Source organism: Solanum verrucosum, unplaced genomic scaffold (genome assembly GCF_900185275.1).
Source record: "Solanum verrucosum unplaced genomic scaffold, falcon-dt-bn FXZP01000278.1, whole genome shotgun sequence".
Lineage (NCBI taxonomy): Eukaryota > Viridiplantae > Streptophyta > Magnoliopsida > Solanales > Solanaceae > Solanum > Solanum verrucosum.
In genome coordinates this window covers 6916985-6934962 of record NW_026020332.1, presented here as the reverse complement: position 1 = coordinate 6934962, position 17978 = coordinate 6916985, and the positions used below count along the sequence as shown (strand labels likewise).

Here is a 17978-nt window from a genome sequence, read left to right as displayed (position 1 = left end):
AATTTAATTAAATAAGAAGAACAAAATAACTACTGAGGTTTAAGGATGTGTCTTTCCCAATCAAAGACACCCAACTTGTCTACATCCTGAAAGGAAAGGAAGTTGGAGTATAATGAATTTCTTCCTAACAACTTCGAGATTACAACAAGAAGCATTTCACAAGCCTGATTTTTTTCCAATTTTGCTGCATCACTTAGCTCAGAAGACTGATCTTTCCATGGCTGGTAAAATGACCTGTTCAACAAGAGTAACACCGATTATCGCACTCCATTTATGTAATTCAAAGTAGCAGTTAATTATCAGGTGGCGGAAAATGGGGAGAAAAGAAAAATCATCCGCTAGAAAGTAATGCAGAGAGTTCATAGTAGTTTATGTACCATCTCCAGGTAGGATAAGCTTCAGCAGGGCAATTAATCTTGGAGAAGAGGGTTGCCAACTGAATTGCATCATCGCCTAAGATGTCTGTTTCTGTCAAGCAGCCAAAAGCATAGTAAACAAGTTAGCCATTAGTTTGGAAGACAGGATGTTGTCTTAAGTGCAGAAAGTAGTACTGATGATATTACAAGTGTACCTGTGCACGAAAGACTAGAAGAAAGAAGAAGACAAAGTGCAGAAACGACAGATGGAAGCACTGTGTAGTTTGTGCGTTGTAGCTGTTGCAGAAAAAAGACTGATGAGGCTAATGTTTCTTCACATGCAAATGTCCTGCTGGTACTGCTACATCTTTGATCGTCCCATTCCATTAGAGAGAGCAGGTTATTGAGCTTAGATCTGTCAAAAGAATGACAGAGGTCCAAATTACTGAATTTGAGGGAATGCTTTCCTACAATCACTGATGCAGCCAGCCAGCGAACAAGCTTTGATATCAGAGAATCGTCTGATTCTTCATCGGATTGCAGTCTCATAATGCAATCAAAATTTTCCGGCCCATGGACTTTTTCAATATTTGACTGCAAAGCAGTTAAAGTTGCCCACCGAACAAATTTGGAAACTTTTTCCTTGTCCTGGGAAAAATATAAAAACAAAATTGTTTAACAAATAATATGAATATAGAAAATCATACATAAACACCAAAGCAGGTGATCTCCAGAAAAACAGTAGTACTAAAGCTTGATGAGCATAATGTATGAATACATTAGCATACATGGACTAATTACATTGCAAGTCAGGATCTCATGGACTGAATATATCTTGAAGAAAAGAAGAAAAGAAATCTCACTTGCTTAAAAGGTAGAACCAGGACCTGGAAAAGCATACAGAACCAGAACAATCCATGGATTTTATCAACTTAATGAATTAATTTCAAGATATAAGGCTTCTCAGTGTAGTGAAGGTAACAAAGGAACTTCTAGAAAGGGGGTAGAAATGAGGAAAGGAGCGTAGGAAGTAAAAATGAAAATGATTTACTGCTTACATAGTCATCAGTGCAGAGTGCACAAGTTGTCCTAAATATATTTTTGAATGAAACTTAATATACCAAAAGCAGTCATTCAGATTATCAGTGTCACCCATGATCAGACAATGATCATCAATCACACATTGCATTTCATTGTTAACCGGAATCATGATTGTCACACTTACCTCAGAACTCACTGCCCTCCTAATTTTAGTGTAAAATAACCACATCTTAAATTTTAAAAAAGAACTCTAGAATGGATCTATATACAGAAGACTCGGGAACAAATCCTCCATTACCAGCTAAAGAAAACAACAATGAGAAGCAACATTTGTGTGAGTCCCAAAACCAGTCAAGCCAAGTGCAACATCAGTGATCATTCTAATGTGAAAGACAGTAAAGCTTGTGATATGGAATACAAAGACAACAACAGGCCTAATCCGTTCTGCATGCTGATGAGTGAAATATTTGTGCCATTTCATCGACAACAAGTGTGTCACACACCACAGTCCCGGGCATGAATTAATAGCTAGTCAGTAGATATGTTATCTGGGAGAAATCCTACATCAATAAATTATGGAAGTCACATATTGAACCAGTAAAAAGTCAACACTACGGCCTTGCATCACTTGCAACTGGGACGTGAACTTGACGAAGCGACACCAAAAAGGGTTCTAGTCCCACATTCAGTGCCAACTAAAGGAGCTAGACATGATCATTTAGGAACTATTCTGGAATTCAAAAACATTTTTTCTACTGGTACCCGGGCAATCTGTCACGCTCCCACAGGAAAGATTCTCTTGGTCATACTCATACATAATCTACTTCTTTCATTAAGTGGATGATCAACTTATGCCACAGGACAATAGCAAAAGTGCAAAAATACAAATAAAGACAGTAACATGCTGTTCCCCCAAAAGCAGTAAGAAACTAGTCTTGCACAGATGCATTTTTGTAAAGTTTTCAAGGTGCACTCCATGTTTAGCTTGCAGCAGAACATAAAGCTTCTTATCAACAGATAAACAGCTTATAGGAGTGATGGGGAAATACCATTTGCAAAATAGTTACTGGAGGAGTGCTCATTAGTACAGCTTCAAGTCCAATCTGTGCAACAAGACTTTGCCTTCCATCACAGCATTCATCAAGAACTTCACATAACTGAAGTAAACTCTCAACGGAGAGTGTGAAATGTGGTTGATAAACTTTCCTCTTTTGGGATATCCTCAATGCTGATCTCAATATTTGTAGAATCAGTTTAACAAGTTGAGTATTTACTTTAAGCCTTTCAACACCTTCAATTAGCATCTTGTATAGATTGCAAGAGAGTTCCACAAGCTGCTCCAAGGCATATTTCTGCATCCACTCAACAGTGTGTCTCGACAAAACGACTTCATTTAGGGCCTAAAATTAGAAATGTGTATTTTGTGGTTAAAGAATATTATTTAGCAGTAAACACAAGCTTTCAGGGAAATAAAACAGTTCAAAATGCAAAATGGTAAACAGTTCTGCTAGAGAGCAATGTCTTTAATTTGGGAAAAGTACCATAAGATCTATTATTTTAGAAGGGCTGAATCATTATTTAATTTATTGATGGGGATATGAGAACAGCGCTTCTGAAACAGAATGGAGTATAATGTACAGTGCTACTTATGGTGGAAAGTGATGCTGCATGCTACTGAGAACCTAAATCTGATTAAAGGTATAAAACATGGCAGATACCCAGGGGGGATCAAGGTTGATGCTTGCTATTTTTTACTTTGTACTGCCTATTAATACAAATAAGAAAATAATATTCATATATGTGATAACTCAGACATCAATCTACCATACCCCAGAAACACTCTTTAACAGTGAATACATTGTCATGCATCCTAACATATAGGCCATCATTTAATGCAGACATATCTTGCTCCTCAGACTTCACTCACATCCATATAATATAGCCCACCGGTCATTAAGAAACAAGAAAATATATTTTCTCTAACACCTTAAATAGTCAAGAGATAATAAAATAAAAGGGACAAAAAAGCTTGAGAATTATTTATATTATACTTAATAATGGGAACAAATACCTCCAGTATAACAGTCAACTCAACCAATGAATTTCTTCTGCATTGACTCCAAGAAAGAGATGAAACAACACAGGATGACCATGAGATCAAGCCACACTGTTCAACCAAGTACCTGGCCATCTTAGGTATTCTGACAGACTTCCTCACTATCTGCAACATTAACCATCTAAATGAATTCAGCTCTTGCTTAGGAGTGGCTCATCACTCTTAGAAAAGAGAAACATTATCAAGTGGAAAACATCTTTTGGATGGAGAGGGTAAAAACAAGTTCCTATGAAGGAAAAAATAAAAAAATTGGATCCACATTAAACCAACAACCAAAAGACCACATTTTGTTCCGCATTAAATTAGCAATTTAAAGACCACATTCTTTTGACAGTCTATGTGAAACAAGAGCTTCATGTACCCAAGATTTTTGACAAAAAAAAAAGAATGTACTTGAAAGAGAAACAAACTTGCCAATACATGCACTTATAGGGTTTTTGAAGTTAATTCTTTTATAGTGTGTAAATTGGGAATCCCTGTATACAAGACGTACACAAATGTTAATAGTTCTACATACAGGATTATCTAAAAAAAAAGGATAAAAATACTTTCATTTTGGAATTTTACTCACTTATTTTCTAACCGCATGAAAGGATAACTTAATAAGCTGCTTAATTTAGGCTCCCCAAAAATACTTCTGAGGAAACAGCTGCTTCATTTTGAAACTTGTATTGAGTTTGTTTTTTATGTATGCAAGTGAAAGAAACTATTTTACACACCTCAACCTAAAGTAGCGAGAGAAGAGAAAAGGAAGAGATTTACTTCTAAACAATAATCCCCACCGGAGAAAATAAAGCAGTCAATACTCTAGTACAATTAAACTTCTAATTCTGAATGACTCCATCCAGCTAATAAGAAACTAAACCAATAAATGTGACAACAGCTTGTTTGTTGCTTTGATTATTGGATCTCGCAATTAATATGAATGTGATGATAGCACAATTATGGCACAGTTATTATCAACACAATATCATAGCTAAAATGCTATTTGTATAATCCTGTCTTCAATGGTAGAGGTGATTTGAAAGAAAAAAAAAGGTGCTGAGGCCGATGATGACAGTTCGATAGTCCCTTGATTTGTTTGTCTCCCTGACTACAAGCAAAATTATAAGAGTCCACACTTATGGAGTAATTTAAAAAGCTCAAAATACAGCAAAATGAGTGAAAAGGGGCATTGGGGGATATGCAAGTCAGTGAGGACGATCTGGAATACAGTGCCATCTTGTGTATGTTGGGTAATATGGAAGGAAAGAAATGTAAGATGCTTCGAAGAAAAAATAGAGGCTGCACAGGCTAGGAAGGATGAAGTTTGCATGCTTGACTTAATAGACTCTGCAGGAGTAGGATCCTATATAAGCAAAGCCTTTTCTTTTTTTTTTGTACAGAAAGGTTTCTATCTTTGTAATCCCTGACACTCACTCAGTTCCAAATTTCTGATTTTTAATGTACTTTACCATTTTAAAAAATTAAGTAGTTTTTAGCTGCTAAACTTAAAATAACTAGGCGTTCGGTTTCAGTTAAAAATAGTCATTATCATAAAGCATAAAAGTAAAAGACCACCAGAAAACTCAGCAAAGTAAACAATAGGCAAAATATAGGAAGAACAAAAGACATCAAAATTCACAAGAAAACATGTGACAGTTACCTGAATAATCAACTTCTTCAGTTAAATATAAAATCACCAAAATGCGGAAGACATTAACCATCAAAAAGCAACCACGAAAATTTCAAAAAGTAAGCAAGACACAAACTCCAAAAGGAGGAGAAAAAGACAACAAAGCATAGGACTTTGGTTACCTGAACAATCAACTCCTTCGATTCATGATCAGAAATGGGAGAAACATAAAAACTGAAAAGGGTCTCAAAAATGGCATTTCTGATGTATATTTGAGCATCGTCATCCACATTCAATCCTGAGCATAATAGACGTAGCATCCACAACCTCTCTGTTATGAAATTAGTTGAGATACTCCAGAAAAACGTCTGGAACAATGGAATACCCTGTAAGAAATCAGAGGGGAAGAGAGGAAAACCGCTGTTAGACTACAGTCAGATTACGACTACATATGACTGGACAGTTGATCATTAGGACACATGGAACTTATAAATCTTCCATATTAAAGATATACCTTCATATTTGCATTTGGAGAGCGGATCAGATATTTACTTATTGCTGAATAATGGTCATGTGAAGGATCCAAAAGTACATAAGAAGCCTCTGCAACAAATATGGCAGTTACGGATGAAATCTTCTGCCAAGGCTCTTCAATACCATTTTGCAAGTACGACATTAGGAGACGAAGTCGCATCACATCCTTCCTCTTCTGACATCTCTACAGGACACAATAAAACTTTTTTTTGAAAATAGGAAACAATAAAACTTTATAAAATCATGACATGATACTTCTACTGAAGAGTCACTAAAGCAGCTCTGGAGAGATATCAACATCTTCTCCTGGAATTATGATTAGAAGTTGATCATTACAGATTACCCTGTTTCTCCTATATAGGTAGGGATCTTTTATCAGACAACATCGGATGATACTTGTTTGCAACAAATTTTAAAGTGATGAAAAAATAAATTTGTAACCACAAATAAATTATGAAGAAACATAATTTATTGATAAAACAATATGGGTTAAATCTGTTTGTTCCCTTGATTCTTCTATCTAAATTTTTGAGAAAGTTAACATTTTATAGACAAGATACACCAATAGTGTATTCTAGTTGTAGTTACATCTGGGATTTACAGTAAACAAAACCAAAGAAATCTACCACCTATATTTTTCTCTGTGATTCGAGGGCTATAAGTAGCGTATTTCTCAAACATAGGATGATTTGGACTTCCTTCCTTGGATTTATTTGAACTCCATGCAAGGAGAATTTTGTGTATCAAAGTATTTAGTTGTCAACAAGAGTTCAGCATAGCTTGATCTCTTTATGAATACCAATAGTTAGGAATATTCGAGATGACTTTTCAAGGGAATATAATACCATTTATATAGGCATGAACTAGGGTTTATGATCGAGTAGCCTCCCAAAATCCGAACTGGAATTGAACACATCTTGTACAGTCTCAATGGAATTGAATATATCTTTTAGAGTCCCATAAAATTTCAATGTCTACAAATAATTTGTTGTAAAGTGATGGAAAATAAATTGCTATCACAAATACAATATGAAGAAACATAATTTTATTGATAAACATTGATCTCCTTATGAATGTCCATCCCAAGAGTTCACGGGATATTCGAGATGCCTCTTAAAAGAGAATATAATACCCTTTATATAGAGGCATGAACAAGGGTTTAGGGTTGACTAGCCTCCAAGAACCCTATCTGGAATTGAACACAACTTGTAAAGTCCTATAAAATTTCAATGTCAATAATACTATTTTGTCACAAATTTCTATCTTTTTATGTATTTGCACGCACAACCACATCATTGAACCTACAAAACTCAGTTCATAATACTAGCCTCTCCTTATAGCCTTTGTTTGAGAAGCACCAAAAATATACATAGGCTACTAAACTATTAAATTCCATGGAGCCCAATACTTCGTCATAATTTTAGTAGCTAATATAAGCTAAGTAGCTCGGACTTGGCAATTTTGGTGCCGCACTCATGTCGACACGACATTGACATGGTAAGGGTGTGGGATCTATGTCGAATCCGGTCAAACGAGATCGGTGTGTTGACCAACAATTTGGAGAGAAAATGAAATTTTGATATCTCAAAGTAAAGATTTAATAGATCGAAAACAAAATTCCTTCAATTTTGCTGCTATATAGTAATTTATACTAGTCCCTTTGTCTCCTTTGAAGTTTATTTTAGGTAAATCTTCTTGTTCATGTTGGGTGTTGCAGGTTTCTAAAATTTAAGAGCTCTACAATTACAATTTCTATTTTTGGAACAGAGAAGCCGAGAATTGGTGATGTCGTGGTGGACTACTAGACTTTGCATGTTGTGAGTTGTATTGTATTGGGGGAAAACAAAGATATGGAGAACTTGTAGGGGAAGAAGATACAGGAGAGAAGACGATGTAGAGGAACAAAGATGAAGAAGACGACTTACACCCCAAGACTAATTTATTACCTATTTTAATTGACCTTTAGTCCTTTATTAGATGCCACATTTATGGTTTATTATTAAAGATAAATATATATATATATATATGTATATATATATTATATTATATTGTTTTCGTAAAATGAGATAAATATTACATATTAATTAGAGTTTATAAATGTGAAACATTATAATTATCTAATTATAAAATTAAAGATTAAAAAAATTGTTGAGTCCCAGCTCTTGTATCCGTATCTAGATCCATATCCCTGAATCTTAAAATTAGATCATGAAGGACGGGATATGCGGCTCCGCATCCGTTGACACCCGTACCCGAGTTCGAGCAACTTAGAACATAAGTTTAGTTTAAGTCTCCTACTATTGCTCAACACTGTTATTAAGATGAGAGTCGAAGTTTTATTGTATTTAACTAGAAAAGAGTCTAAAGTTACTTCAGTAGAATTTCATTTTCTTTGATATAAAAGTGTATCCAACAGTACTTTTGATGAAAAGATTTTGGAAACTGCTTTCCTTTTTGGGAAGTGGACATTATTTCAAGAAAATTCAGAAGTAAGAAAGAAATTTTGAGAGGCATGGAACACTGAAAAAGGTATATCACTAGCTTCTACTCATGAACACTCTCTAAAAGAAAACTCATGGTTCAACGACCACTCTTGAGGGGCTAATACTCAGCCTTCTATAAATGGGTTGCCTCTTCTCTAAGTTGATCGTGCAAATACTCTTTAAGGTCATTTGGTAGGATGCATTAGAAAAAAAATGCATGCATTAGCTTTATGTATTACCAATACTTTGTTTGGTACACGTTTTCAACCTATGAAACTAACACTCTATTTGGTATTATGCTATGTATAACTTCTTTTTTATGACCATGGTATCTGAATCAGCTTGATAACTCTGTCCACCAAGGCTAGGACAGATGGGAAGAATCACAACGTGTTTTTTTGTCTCCGCTGGGAATTGAACCTGAGACCTCATGGTTCTCAACCACTTCATTGATCATTATGATATGTATAACTAATCTATGTGAAACATGGTATTAGCAATGCAAGGAGTTTTAGTGCATGTATTAATACGAATAAAGACACTATTGCCCCTCATAACCTTTTTCATATCTTTTCCACCATATTTGTGGAGGGTATTTTTTTAAAACAATTAATTTCTTTTAGAAATTATGCAATGTGTGTTATTTTTAATACACCAAGCTAAACACTGAATAAGAAATAGTCTCAGCATAACTAATGCAAGCATAACTAATACCAACACTACTAATACACCATATTCAGCACTATCCTCACATACCCTACCAGACGACCCCTTACTGCTAAGGATCTTCAAGAGTCCCCTTAAAAAGCATTCTTGTCAAGTGCCAAGATAAGTCCATTGCCTACCTAGGCCTTTAATAAACTATTTTCTAGTTTATTCAGGATAATAATAAATGTTCTCAAAATTTATTTATGTAAATGTAAAACACATACTAAAGATTGGATGCTTCTCGGAAAGAATCATGTTTTTATTCTCTACGGTCACATACATAGACAACTCCTTAAACTTGGCACAAATTGGACACTTCAATTTTACTAGGTGACCAGATAGACACCTCAACAGATTGGAATGTATCTCGTGAATATAGAAGTCGTACATGGCATAGAACGTATTTCACACAATTTTAAGTGCATAAATGGCTTAAAATTAGCTGACATCGGTTTTATTTCACACTTCTTTTTTACGTTCTTTGGTTTTTGTGTGAACACAAATCCAGCATACTTCTCCAGTCAAATGTCCACCAGTGGCACCACCACCACTTCCATAGTTGCCAAACCAACCACGCACCACCATCTTTATGTTGCTAACAGCATATCATTGGTCAAATCACAGAAAATTGTGCAATGTTTAAGTAATGAAATCACAACTAAGGAGAGAAAAGTTATGACAACGATATATACCTCCAGTACACTCTTGAATCTTCCAAGAACCTCGTAACCTAGTTTCCTCATGTCATCATCAGGTGAAGATATACTGACAACAGCAATCGCAAGCAAGCCTAAGCTTGCAAACTCCAAAGGCTCAATAAACCCCATAGAAAGACAGTGAACTGAGAAGTGCAAAATAAAAATGGGATCATACACACGGAGTTTCTCAGCATCTGCATATTGTACCTGCAGAAAATTCCATAGTTTTGAATGTGACAGGATTGGGAGAAACTACAGAAATATCCCCTATTTCTTTTCCTCAAAATTGGAGGAACATCAGAGATTATGGAAAAAAAGAAAAAACGAATTATCATTAATAAGAGTACCTCATATCCAAAGTCAGGATAATCTTTTTTAGATTCTTTGAGAATCCCTGGACCAACTGTTCTATCATATGGGAAATAAAGCACAGTAGTTGCACAAACTTTGGGGTCTATGGGAATGTTTTCTCTGAAGCAGATCCTGCGGTAATCATCAACTGCTTCAGCTTCACTCAAATTACTAGAGATAGTCTGCTCCAGTTCATTTTCTTTTCTGACTTTCAGCAGAGCACTACCCCATAGATAATCTAATTTAGCCATACTTCCTTCGCCCAAGTCATTAGTCGAATTGATCTCATCCATTAAGCTGTATATCTCCAAGTCAATCACACTCATACTAGCACCATAAGAAGATAATAGCAAGAAGAGCAATTCCCTCAAATTTATTCCAATGTCTTCTACATTATTAATATCACATTGTCGAGCCCTGATTTGGAAAAGCAACCTAAGCAACTTCACAAGTTCTAACTGCCGAGCACGTTCCTCAGATAGTTTACAACTATCTTTTAAATCATAGGCATCTAAATCAGCAAATTGAACATATGATCTCATGATGCTAGGCAAAGGAGTAAATATCATCCCAAAGTGAGAATGACCAGCTGAGATGTGAGAAGAATGGATGGTAGCTGCAAATTGAGAATGTGCAAGCAACAGTTGAATAATTGAAATGCAAGAGAACTTCCCCTCGGATACTGATGAGATAATAGCTCGGAGCATCCCCAGTGTCAAAGGATCGTAAAACCTATGCAGAAGAGATGACTTACCAAGTTGCTCTACAAATGGAAGAGATTCCAAATTCAGAAGACAACCATGCATCTCCCTTGTTATTTCCGTTACATTTTTTAGAATATATACTTCCAAATATCTAAATATGGAACAGCTTCCAACTTCCATTTGCCTGAAGTCAACAACGTTCAAAGAGCATCTCTTGACGATAAGCTGCCAGGATTGAACCAGCAAGTTCAGAAACCGGATTCTTGTCAAGTCTAAAATGGGGCACTCTTCTGAAGCAATCACTTCTGCGTTTTTCTTCAGCAGAGACGGAAACTTTCCCTTCTCGGGGAATAAAAGGGCACTGCACAAACGTATTTTTGCAACAGTCCTGTTGACAACATTCAAAGACTCTTCGACTGAATAAGAACCATCTTGAGTGAGATCGAACTCCAGCAGATCACTACAATCACTTGAGCAAACAGAATTGAATATACTCAAGCGTTTTTTCACTTTCACCAAATCACCTCTTAATTCAAAGAATATCTGGACTACAAGAACAGTATTCGCGAGAAGGCTACCTGAGACAAGATTCGGAAAATCTTCCATTGACAGGTTTTCAAAATATTCTACCTTAAATATCTCCCTGGAAACATAACTTTTCCAGATAGAGAAACCTTGTTTGAGTATTTCCCAATAAAAAGAAGCTATATGCTCATGAAGCATGCAAAGCTGGCCCCCAAATTTTGCAGGAATTGAGTTCAAGTACAGGATAACAGTGGGAAGAATCATCAGTGCATCTTCATCAGAAAAATCACAAATTGGTAGTACTGTACAAGGCTTGACTACCATATATTTATTCATCCTGTCTGAAAATAACTTCCCGAATACAGATAGATGCAGAGGGCTTATATCAGCAACAAGAAACAAGATTTCAGCTTTTCTTTTGGTTATTTTGAGCATGCAATGAGAAAGGATATTGACATGAGTGTTAGCCACAGCTCTGCATGTATCCTTAAGAAAAAGATGGCTTTGCTTCTGCATAGATTTATGTACTTTCACAACTTTTACAGCTTTTAGCAGACAGGCATCAGCAACATCAAGTTCAAATCGAGTGGCAATATCATATACTTGCAAAAGGACTTTCTCATAAAGGATGACATCATTTTGTTCCTGTTGAATTCCCCAAAACAAGCAGATGGGGATTTTTTCTTGTGGCTGCCACATGTATGCCGCCAGATGATCAAATGCAGAACCAGCAATGTGTAATCCAACACAGAGAGCTGAAGTCAGCCAAACAGAACGATCCTCAAGGTCAATCAAAGACAGAATCCAATGGGCCAATTCAAGCGCCTCAAAGGGAGATATGAAATGAATCAAACTATGTAGAACATATAGTACAGGAACTAAAGGTATTAAGTTCTTAGACTTCATGCATTCGTTCATCTTGAGCCTAAATGTCAGAACCAGTTTCTTTACCACATTTTTGAATGAACTAACAACATGTTTATTGGCATGATAAACTTCAGATGAGGAGCTTTGGCCAAAGCAGAAAGACAACCAGAACTCAGAAGTAGCTTTTACCAAATTAAGCACATGATGATCCGTCTTGCAAATTTTCAGTTTAACTGATTCAACAAACTGGTCTACACTGTCCTTAATTGTTCCACATGCAAAATCACTGTTAACAGGGGATGGGTACTCCAGCACAGCTACCACAGCAGGGTGATCAAGGATAGTTACAACCAACTCTTCAATAAAGTAAGTTGAGAAAGGACTACAGGTGTCTACACCACAAGAATTGGATTTTTCAGCCAACAATTTTTTCAGCATGCCGCTTAGGAGAAGGAAGCAAGCTGCGGAAAGTTTTTCAAGTCCCTCAAATTGCTCATGTCTATAGGATAACTGAGTTTGATTCAACCAAAAGAGTAAATAGCGGAAACAGGAAAGAAGATGATCAGATGTCTTCTCTGAAAGCTTTGCCAGAAGCAAGCTTTGCAATCCTGATTGATCCGACAAATCCAGTCCATCAATATACAGAACAGCTGGAAAGAGAACATAAAAAGGTGCATGCTCCAAAAATACAGAAAATGCATCAGACTCATAGTCCATTGTTCTCCCACCACTTAATCTAGCTAAGGCCCTTTCCATACCCGTGAAGAAGATTTCTGGCCATCTCTTAGAAGCATCATTCAGAAGACTAGGTTCTGAAAAAAATAGTTGCATCAACAGTGACAGAGGGACCCCGAGCAATTTATTCGAGACAGATACTATCGAAGGGAAATTCTGTATTATCTCAGCTGATGTTGTGCAGGCAATTGAAAAGCAAAACCCAATGGTCAATCCAACCAGACTACCATCAGACTCACTCTTAAGCAATCTTTGGACTTCACCGACAGTACAGGTAAAAGAACTTTCGGTATACACAACTTCCTTGATGTTGGAAGATATTCTGTAAGTTCCCTGCAAAATTTTCCGTGACAAATGTAGCAATCTCTTGAATGGCCTCCACTCGCAGGGACATTGAGAATCATCCAAGTCATATGGAGCATCAAGTTTCTCAGACAACTTCACATCAATTATTGAAGACAAAAGTAATGGGTCCCCCTAACAAAGTTCAGGAGAGATAAAAACTGTCAAGCGGGGAAAACACCTTAAGTGCTACTGTGCTGCCAATTTAAATGGAAAAAACATTTAAATGAAAGGACAGATGCTACCTGAGTCTCCAGAAGATACTTTAAGGTATTGCACACATATGATGAAACCATCGACTTCTCGGAAGCAGAAAAAGCACCAGTTTCAGCAGTTGCCAATGTTAGGCACCTATCCAAGATGCAGATTGTGAAAGGGCTGAAATCAGGAGATATATCTGCAAGAAGTGTCAATAACTGTCAGATATTGCAAGTGATCTCTTTCAGCTGCTGCTAAGTTCTTCTTTTCAAGTTTGCAGTATTTCGGCAATGAGATTTACAAGCCACTGGGTTAACTACTTCAGTTATCATGACAAATAAGATGGTCAGAGTAAAGGATGGAGGAAAAGTTAACTTTCCAATTGAAGGATGGTCATGATGCACTGTGAATCCCATAGAAACTGAAGTATTAGGTCAGAAACAGCAAAATAGAAGTGTTTTAACCAGTGAATAAGTAGAATAACAGTCAAGGCCCAGGTAAAAAAATTTGAAGGAAGGACAAAAGAAAATAGGAAATATTCAATAGTGTCAACTGAACATAAAAAATATTCACTATATAAAGTAAAAGTAACACCCATCTTAAACTATGTTGCAAAGACCAAGAACACTATATGAATCATCAATTACCTTTGATGCCTGGTATGCTACTCAAAGAAGACCTGAAAAGATCCGAATAACAGAATAACTTATTGCCAGACTCAATTACAGCATCACATAAGAAAAGAAGAACAGGTGAGGACAATTTTCTGTAGATATCACACCCTACTCCTCCTCCAAGCATGTTGTCTTTGCTGTACCCAGGAATAAAGAAGAACCATGAACAAATTTCCTTTGGGTTTTTGTCAAATGCACCAGTACTATACATTGATGTCTTTGCTAGAATGTACGCTTGATCTTTAATGTCTCTGTTGGGTGAAAACATTAACAAGTCCAGAAATGGAAGCAAATGCTTGTACATTTGTGAGTGAACTCTTGTTGCAATTTCGCATTTAGAGGACCAACCAACATGTTCTTGGAGCAGAGATAACAGAGTTTGCTGCAACATAGTTGGTAAAGCCAGCAGGTTGTTTGGTAGAATTTTGAAGAAATCAAACAATCCTTCCAACATCTTAGGCATTGTTTTCTGCAAAAAAGAAACAAAAAATATCCAAAAAGTAAGCATTAAATATCAGGATTTCTTCATTTCGTTTTTCCTATTTGAATTAGGAACTATTAACTTTGCTTAAACGAATTTACCCTAATAAATCAGATTACTATATATACCATCTTAAACAGCAGAGAAACTCCAGCTTCGGGGCACATACGAGAAGAAGAAAAGAAAATTCAACAATATAATTTCAAATATAAATAGGCTTTAATAACATGTACATCTGAAGTTCTACTTAGGAACATGACGTAAAGTTAAAAGTTCATGAAACTGACATCCTTAAATTCAAACCACATGCTCCAAAATCACTGATTGATCTATCAAGAACATGAAATAGTTTAAATGAGAATAAATAGATAGGGAACCAGTGAGTCTACAGCCATGCAACACGAATTCATAGGGGAGTAAATAATATATGGAATCGATAAATCAACCTTGTTGACACAATGTCAGCACACTTAAACAGTTCATGAAACGGAGTTTTTGAGGTCCCATGAACATTGTTGAACAAGTTACAAAACTGTGCAAAAAGCAGTAGACTAACTTGATCACTCACAGCATGTAGTGGCTTATGTAAGCACTAACTTAATACGATACAGCTATAGTTAATACAGAGTCAAATGAAAGGGATACTGCAGATAAGCAAAACATCTTTTTATATGCAAAAAATAATAATAAAAATTAAATATCAGATTTTAGATGCAAAATTTTATTTTATTTTTAATGCAACCAAAAGCTTCCTCTTCAATTGCACAGTATTTTTCCATAAGCCAGAACAACTAGGATTCAAGAACTTGGAACTCACATAATATATTGTTAAGACATTAAGCAACTTGGCATAGAATAGCACTTCTGTGTCTTCTATAGTAGAGTCTGGCAAGGGAGAAGAATGCAAACTCCAGAGTTCTGTTATAAGCTTTACAAAATAAGTGTCATCTTTAGAATCATCCATGTCATCTACATTTATGATTGATTCACCATCCAGGGACAGAGCTGCATCAGGGGAGTAACTAACCCCCCCTACAACGATATCTGTATCCTCAATTGCAGCGTCAATTTTCAGCTTCTTCCTAATACTCAGCTTATCTCCTATTTCAGAATCTGCAGGTCTTTTCGAGCGTTGCTCAAGACCTTTGTAAAATTCGTTCAGTGAAGAGAGCAACGAGAACAGAACTTGAGGATCAGGGAGCAAAATCCGAACTGCATTCCAGATATCTTGCTTGAGGGACTCCCATTTGTGGATCATTTGACCTTGGGAAGACATGACACTGTTTAAAGCACTAATTAGTAACTCCAACAGTTTCAGAACCTCCAACACAAACTTCAAAGTTCCATGTTTCACTAGAGGATCCGAATGAAGTAAACCTTTATTAATCACCAGTCGAGAGAAGGATCGTGGTCCAATGCACTTCATGATATTTTGCACCTCTGGGCTGTTAAGAGTTGGCGGCTCCTGGTTTTGAGAATCAAGAAACCCAAAGACAAGTCCATCACCAACAGAGGAGAGCACATTTGCTGCCAAAGAAACTGAAGCAAACCTGCAAGTAATTGAGTCACAATAGACAAACAACAATAACACCAATACTAATATTCAAAAAAAAACTCAAATTAGCAAATATTATCTAACCAGTTACGCGATGAAGGGTCTTCAAGACTGTATGGGAACTCATCCAAATAAGCTGAACCAAAAGATGGCTTCCCCTTAACAATTGCCAAAAGCAGATTTCTGTGATTCTCAATCTCTCCAGCTTTTAACTTCTTCATAAGGCCCAATAATCTGTTTGGGTTTCCTCTCAATGGTTTAGGTACCCTCTTCAAATCTGGCATCAATCCATTCGAAGGATCAGTACATACCATATATAACACTTCATGAGCTAATTCTGCAGCCAATCCACCACCATCTCGTCCCGAAATGCTAGCAAGCTGCTCCAAAGTTACACTCCCAAAGAGCACACTTCTAAGCCCAGTGGGCACCAGTGAATCCGGGACAAGAACCCTATCACGCAAAGTGGATAACACATGAACCACGGTATCATCATCATCATTTCCCAACCCGCGAAGCACCCCAGAATACATATCCTTCTGCTGCAACACGCCTCTCAGCAACCTAGCATTCCCAACCTCCAAAAATGATACTGCAAAACCCACAAAAGCCTTCCTCGTCGAATAATGCTTCTTTTTCCCTTCAATTTTCTTTGCTTTCCACTCAGCTAGTCTCCCAAATATAGGTATTTTGAAATCAAAACTCTTGGCCACTTCCCATGCCATCCACGAACTACGCCTAGCTATAGAAGCCAACAGAGAAAGTGCAGCTCGTTGGCGCTTTGCTTCTTTACTATTCAATTCTTTATACAAATCATTCATTCTCTTTTCCACAATCAATTTTGCAAACTTATCTAATGCGTTAACTATTACAGCAACTTTTGGATCTTTATCCACCCTGTTTTTCCCATAGTATTGGTTGAAAAATCCAGAAATCAAATTTAAAACAACGTAAAGTCCAGTTTTGCTTTTTCGAAGCTCCCAAGCTTGTTCGAGTTCCATACACTTAGATGAATTCTGGATGTACAAGCTGAGAAATTCAGGTCCAGAGTCGGACTTGAGAAGTTTGATGAACTCTTTTGAAGCATCGGAACAGAGTTGGAAATCTGTGGAGGTTAAGTTACGAAGAAGCTCTTTGAGTTTAGCCTCGTGAACGAGTTTATTCCCGAACTGTGGTATTGTTGCTTCTTCCATTGTTCCACCAATTCAAAAACAATGCAAAAGCCCTCAATCTACGTAAAAAGAGGTAAAACAGAGGAGATAAACATTCAATGAAAACTTCCCCAGTTAAAAAAAAAAAGTTTTTCAAATGTATAACTTATGTAATGCACCAAATAACAGCTTTAAATGCATCATTCATAAGAAGATACTCATACCTGAGTGGATGAATTTGACAGTTACTTCTTCAGCTCTTCCTATGCAAAATAGCTAAACTGGAAACAACTTAACGTAACAAATACATGAATTTCAAGCTAGGAGGCGAAAGGGTAGACTTTCAAAATAGAAAAGTAGAAATTTTGATTTCAAATAGAGTGAATAAACTGAGAAATTTCTATTCGTTCAACTTTTGGAAGTTTGTTTTTAGGGTTTCATACGCTTTTCTTATTCAACTGATATGAATAATGAGCTTTTCCATTGAAAGTCGATTACCTTCGCGCTTAAGAATTTAGGGCTTGGTTACAGTATGAATTGGAAGTGGCCGCGAAGAAGATTAAGAGTTTTTAGCTAAAAAGACCCTTTAAGTATGATCACAATTTAAACTACATCCCTAGAGTATTCTTCCGAGCAAAGAGCATCCTCTTGTTTGCCAAAGTGAACAACTTACGTACTCAACGTTAATAAACTAATCAGAACCAAGCTTCAAATTTATCTCAAAAATTTAGTACTTACTACCTTTTTTTTTATGTATCATTCTTACTATAAATAGTTGGTCAATTATATTTATCATTTCATAATCAATGTATAAATTATTATAATATTCTTCATATTACACCCT

General features: G+C 36.3%; 1 protein-coding gene across 5 annotated transcripts; it reads right to left on the bottom strand.

The window, feature by feature from the left end:
- On the bottom strand, positions 1–17213 carry LOC125836768 (uncharacterized). Of its 5 annotated transcripts, none has more exons than XM_049515969.1 (13): positions 16068–17213; positions 15246–15978; positions 13921–14416; positions 13321–13472; positions 9899–13210; positions 9546–9758; positions 5643–5846; positions 5311–5514; positions 3469–3618; positions 2447–2797; positions 572–1004; positions 378–468; positions 1–234 (listed from the first exon to the last, which is right to left on the bottom strand). In XM_049515969.1, the coding sequence occupies exons 1-13, from the start codon at positions 17174–17176 to the stop codon at positions 30–32; spliced, it is 7653 nt and encodes a 2550-aa protein (XP_049371926.1). In that variant the 5' UTR covers positions 17177–17213; the 3' UTR covers positions 1–29. The 5 variants fall into 5 exon arrangements, 4 of the variants coding, with proteins under 4 accessions (XP_049371926.1, XP_049371927.1, XP_049371929.1 ...); XM_049515970.1 differs by having other exon boundaries at positions 378–462; XM_049515972.1 differs by lacking the exon at positions 16068–17213 and having other exon boundaries at positions 15246–15708; positions 15806–15926.
- Between the last annotated feature and the right edge of the window lie 765 nt (positions 17214–17978).

Excerpts from the sequence above, each read along its gene's own strand:
- LOC125836768 (XM_049515969.1), bottom strand. The coding sequence starts at position 17,176 with ATGGAAGAAGCAACAATACCACAGTTCGGGAATAAACTCGTTCACGAG. Across the intron at positions 15,979-16,067 it reads GACCCTTCATCGCGTAACTG|GTTTGCTTCAGTTTCTTTGG; the intron begins GTTAGATAATAT and ends AATTACTTGCAG. Across the intron at positions 9,759-9,898 it reads ATCCTGACTTTGGATATGAG|GTACAATATGCAGATGCTGA; the intron begins GTACTCTTATTA and ends AATTTTCTGCAG.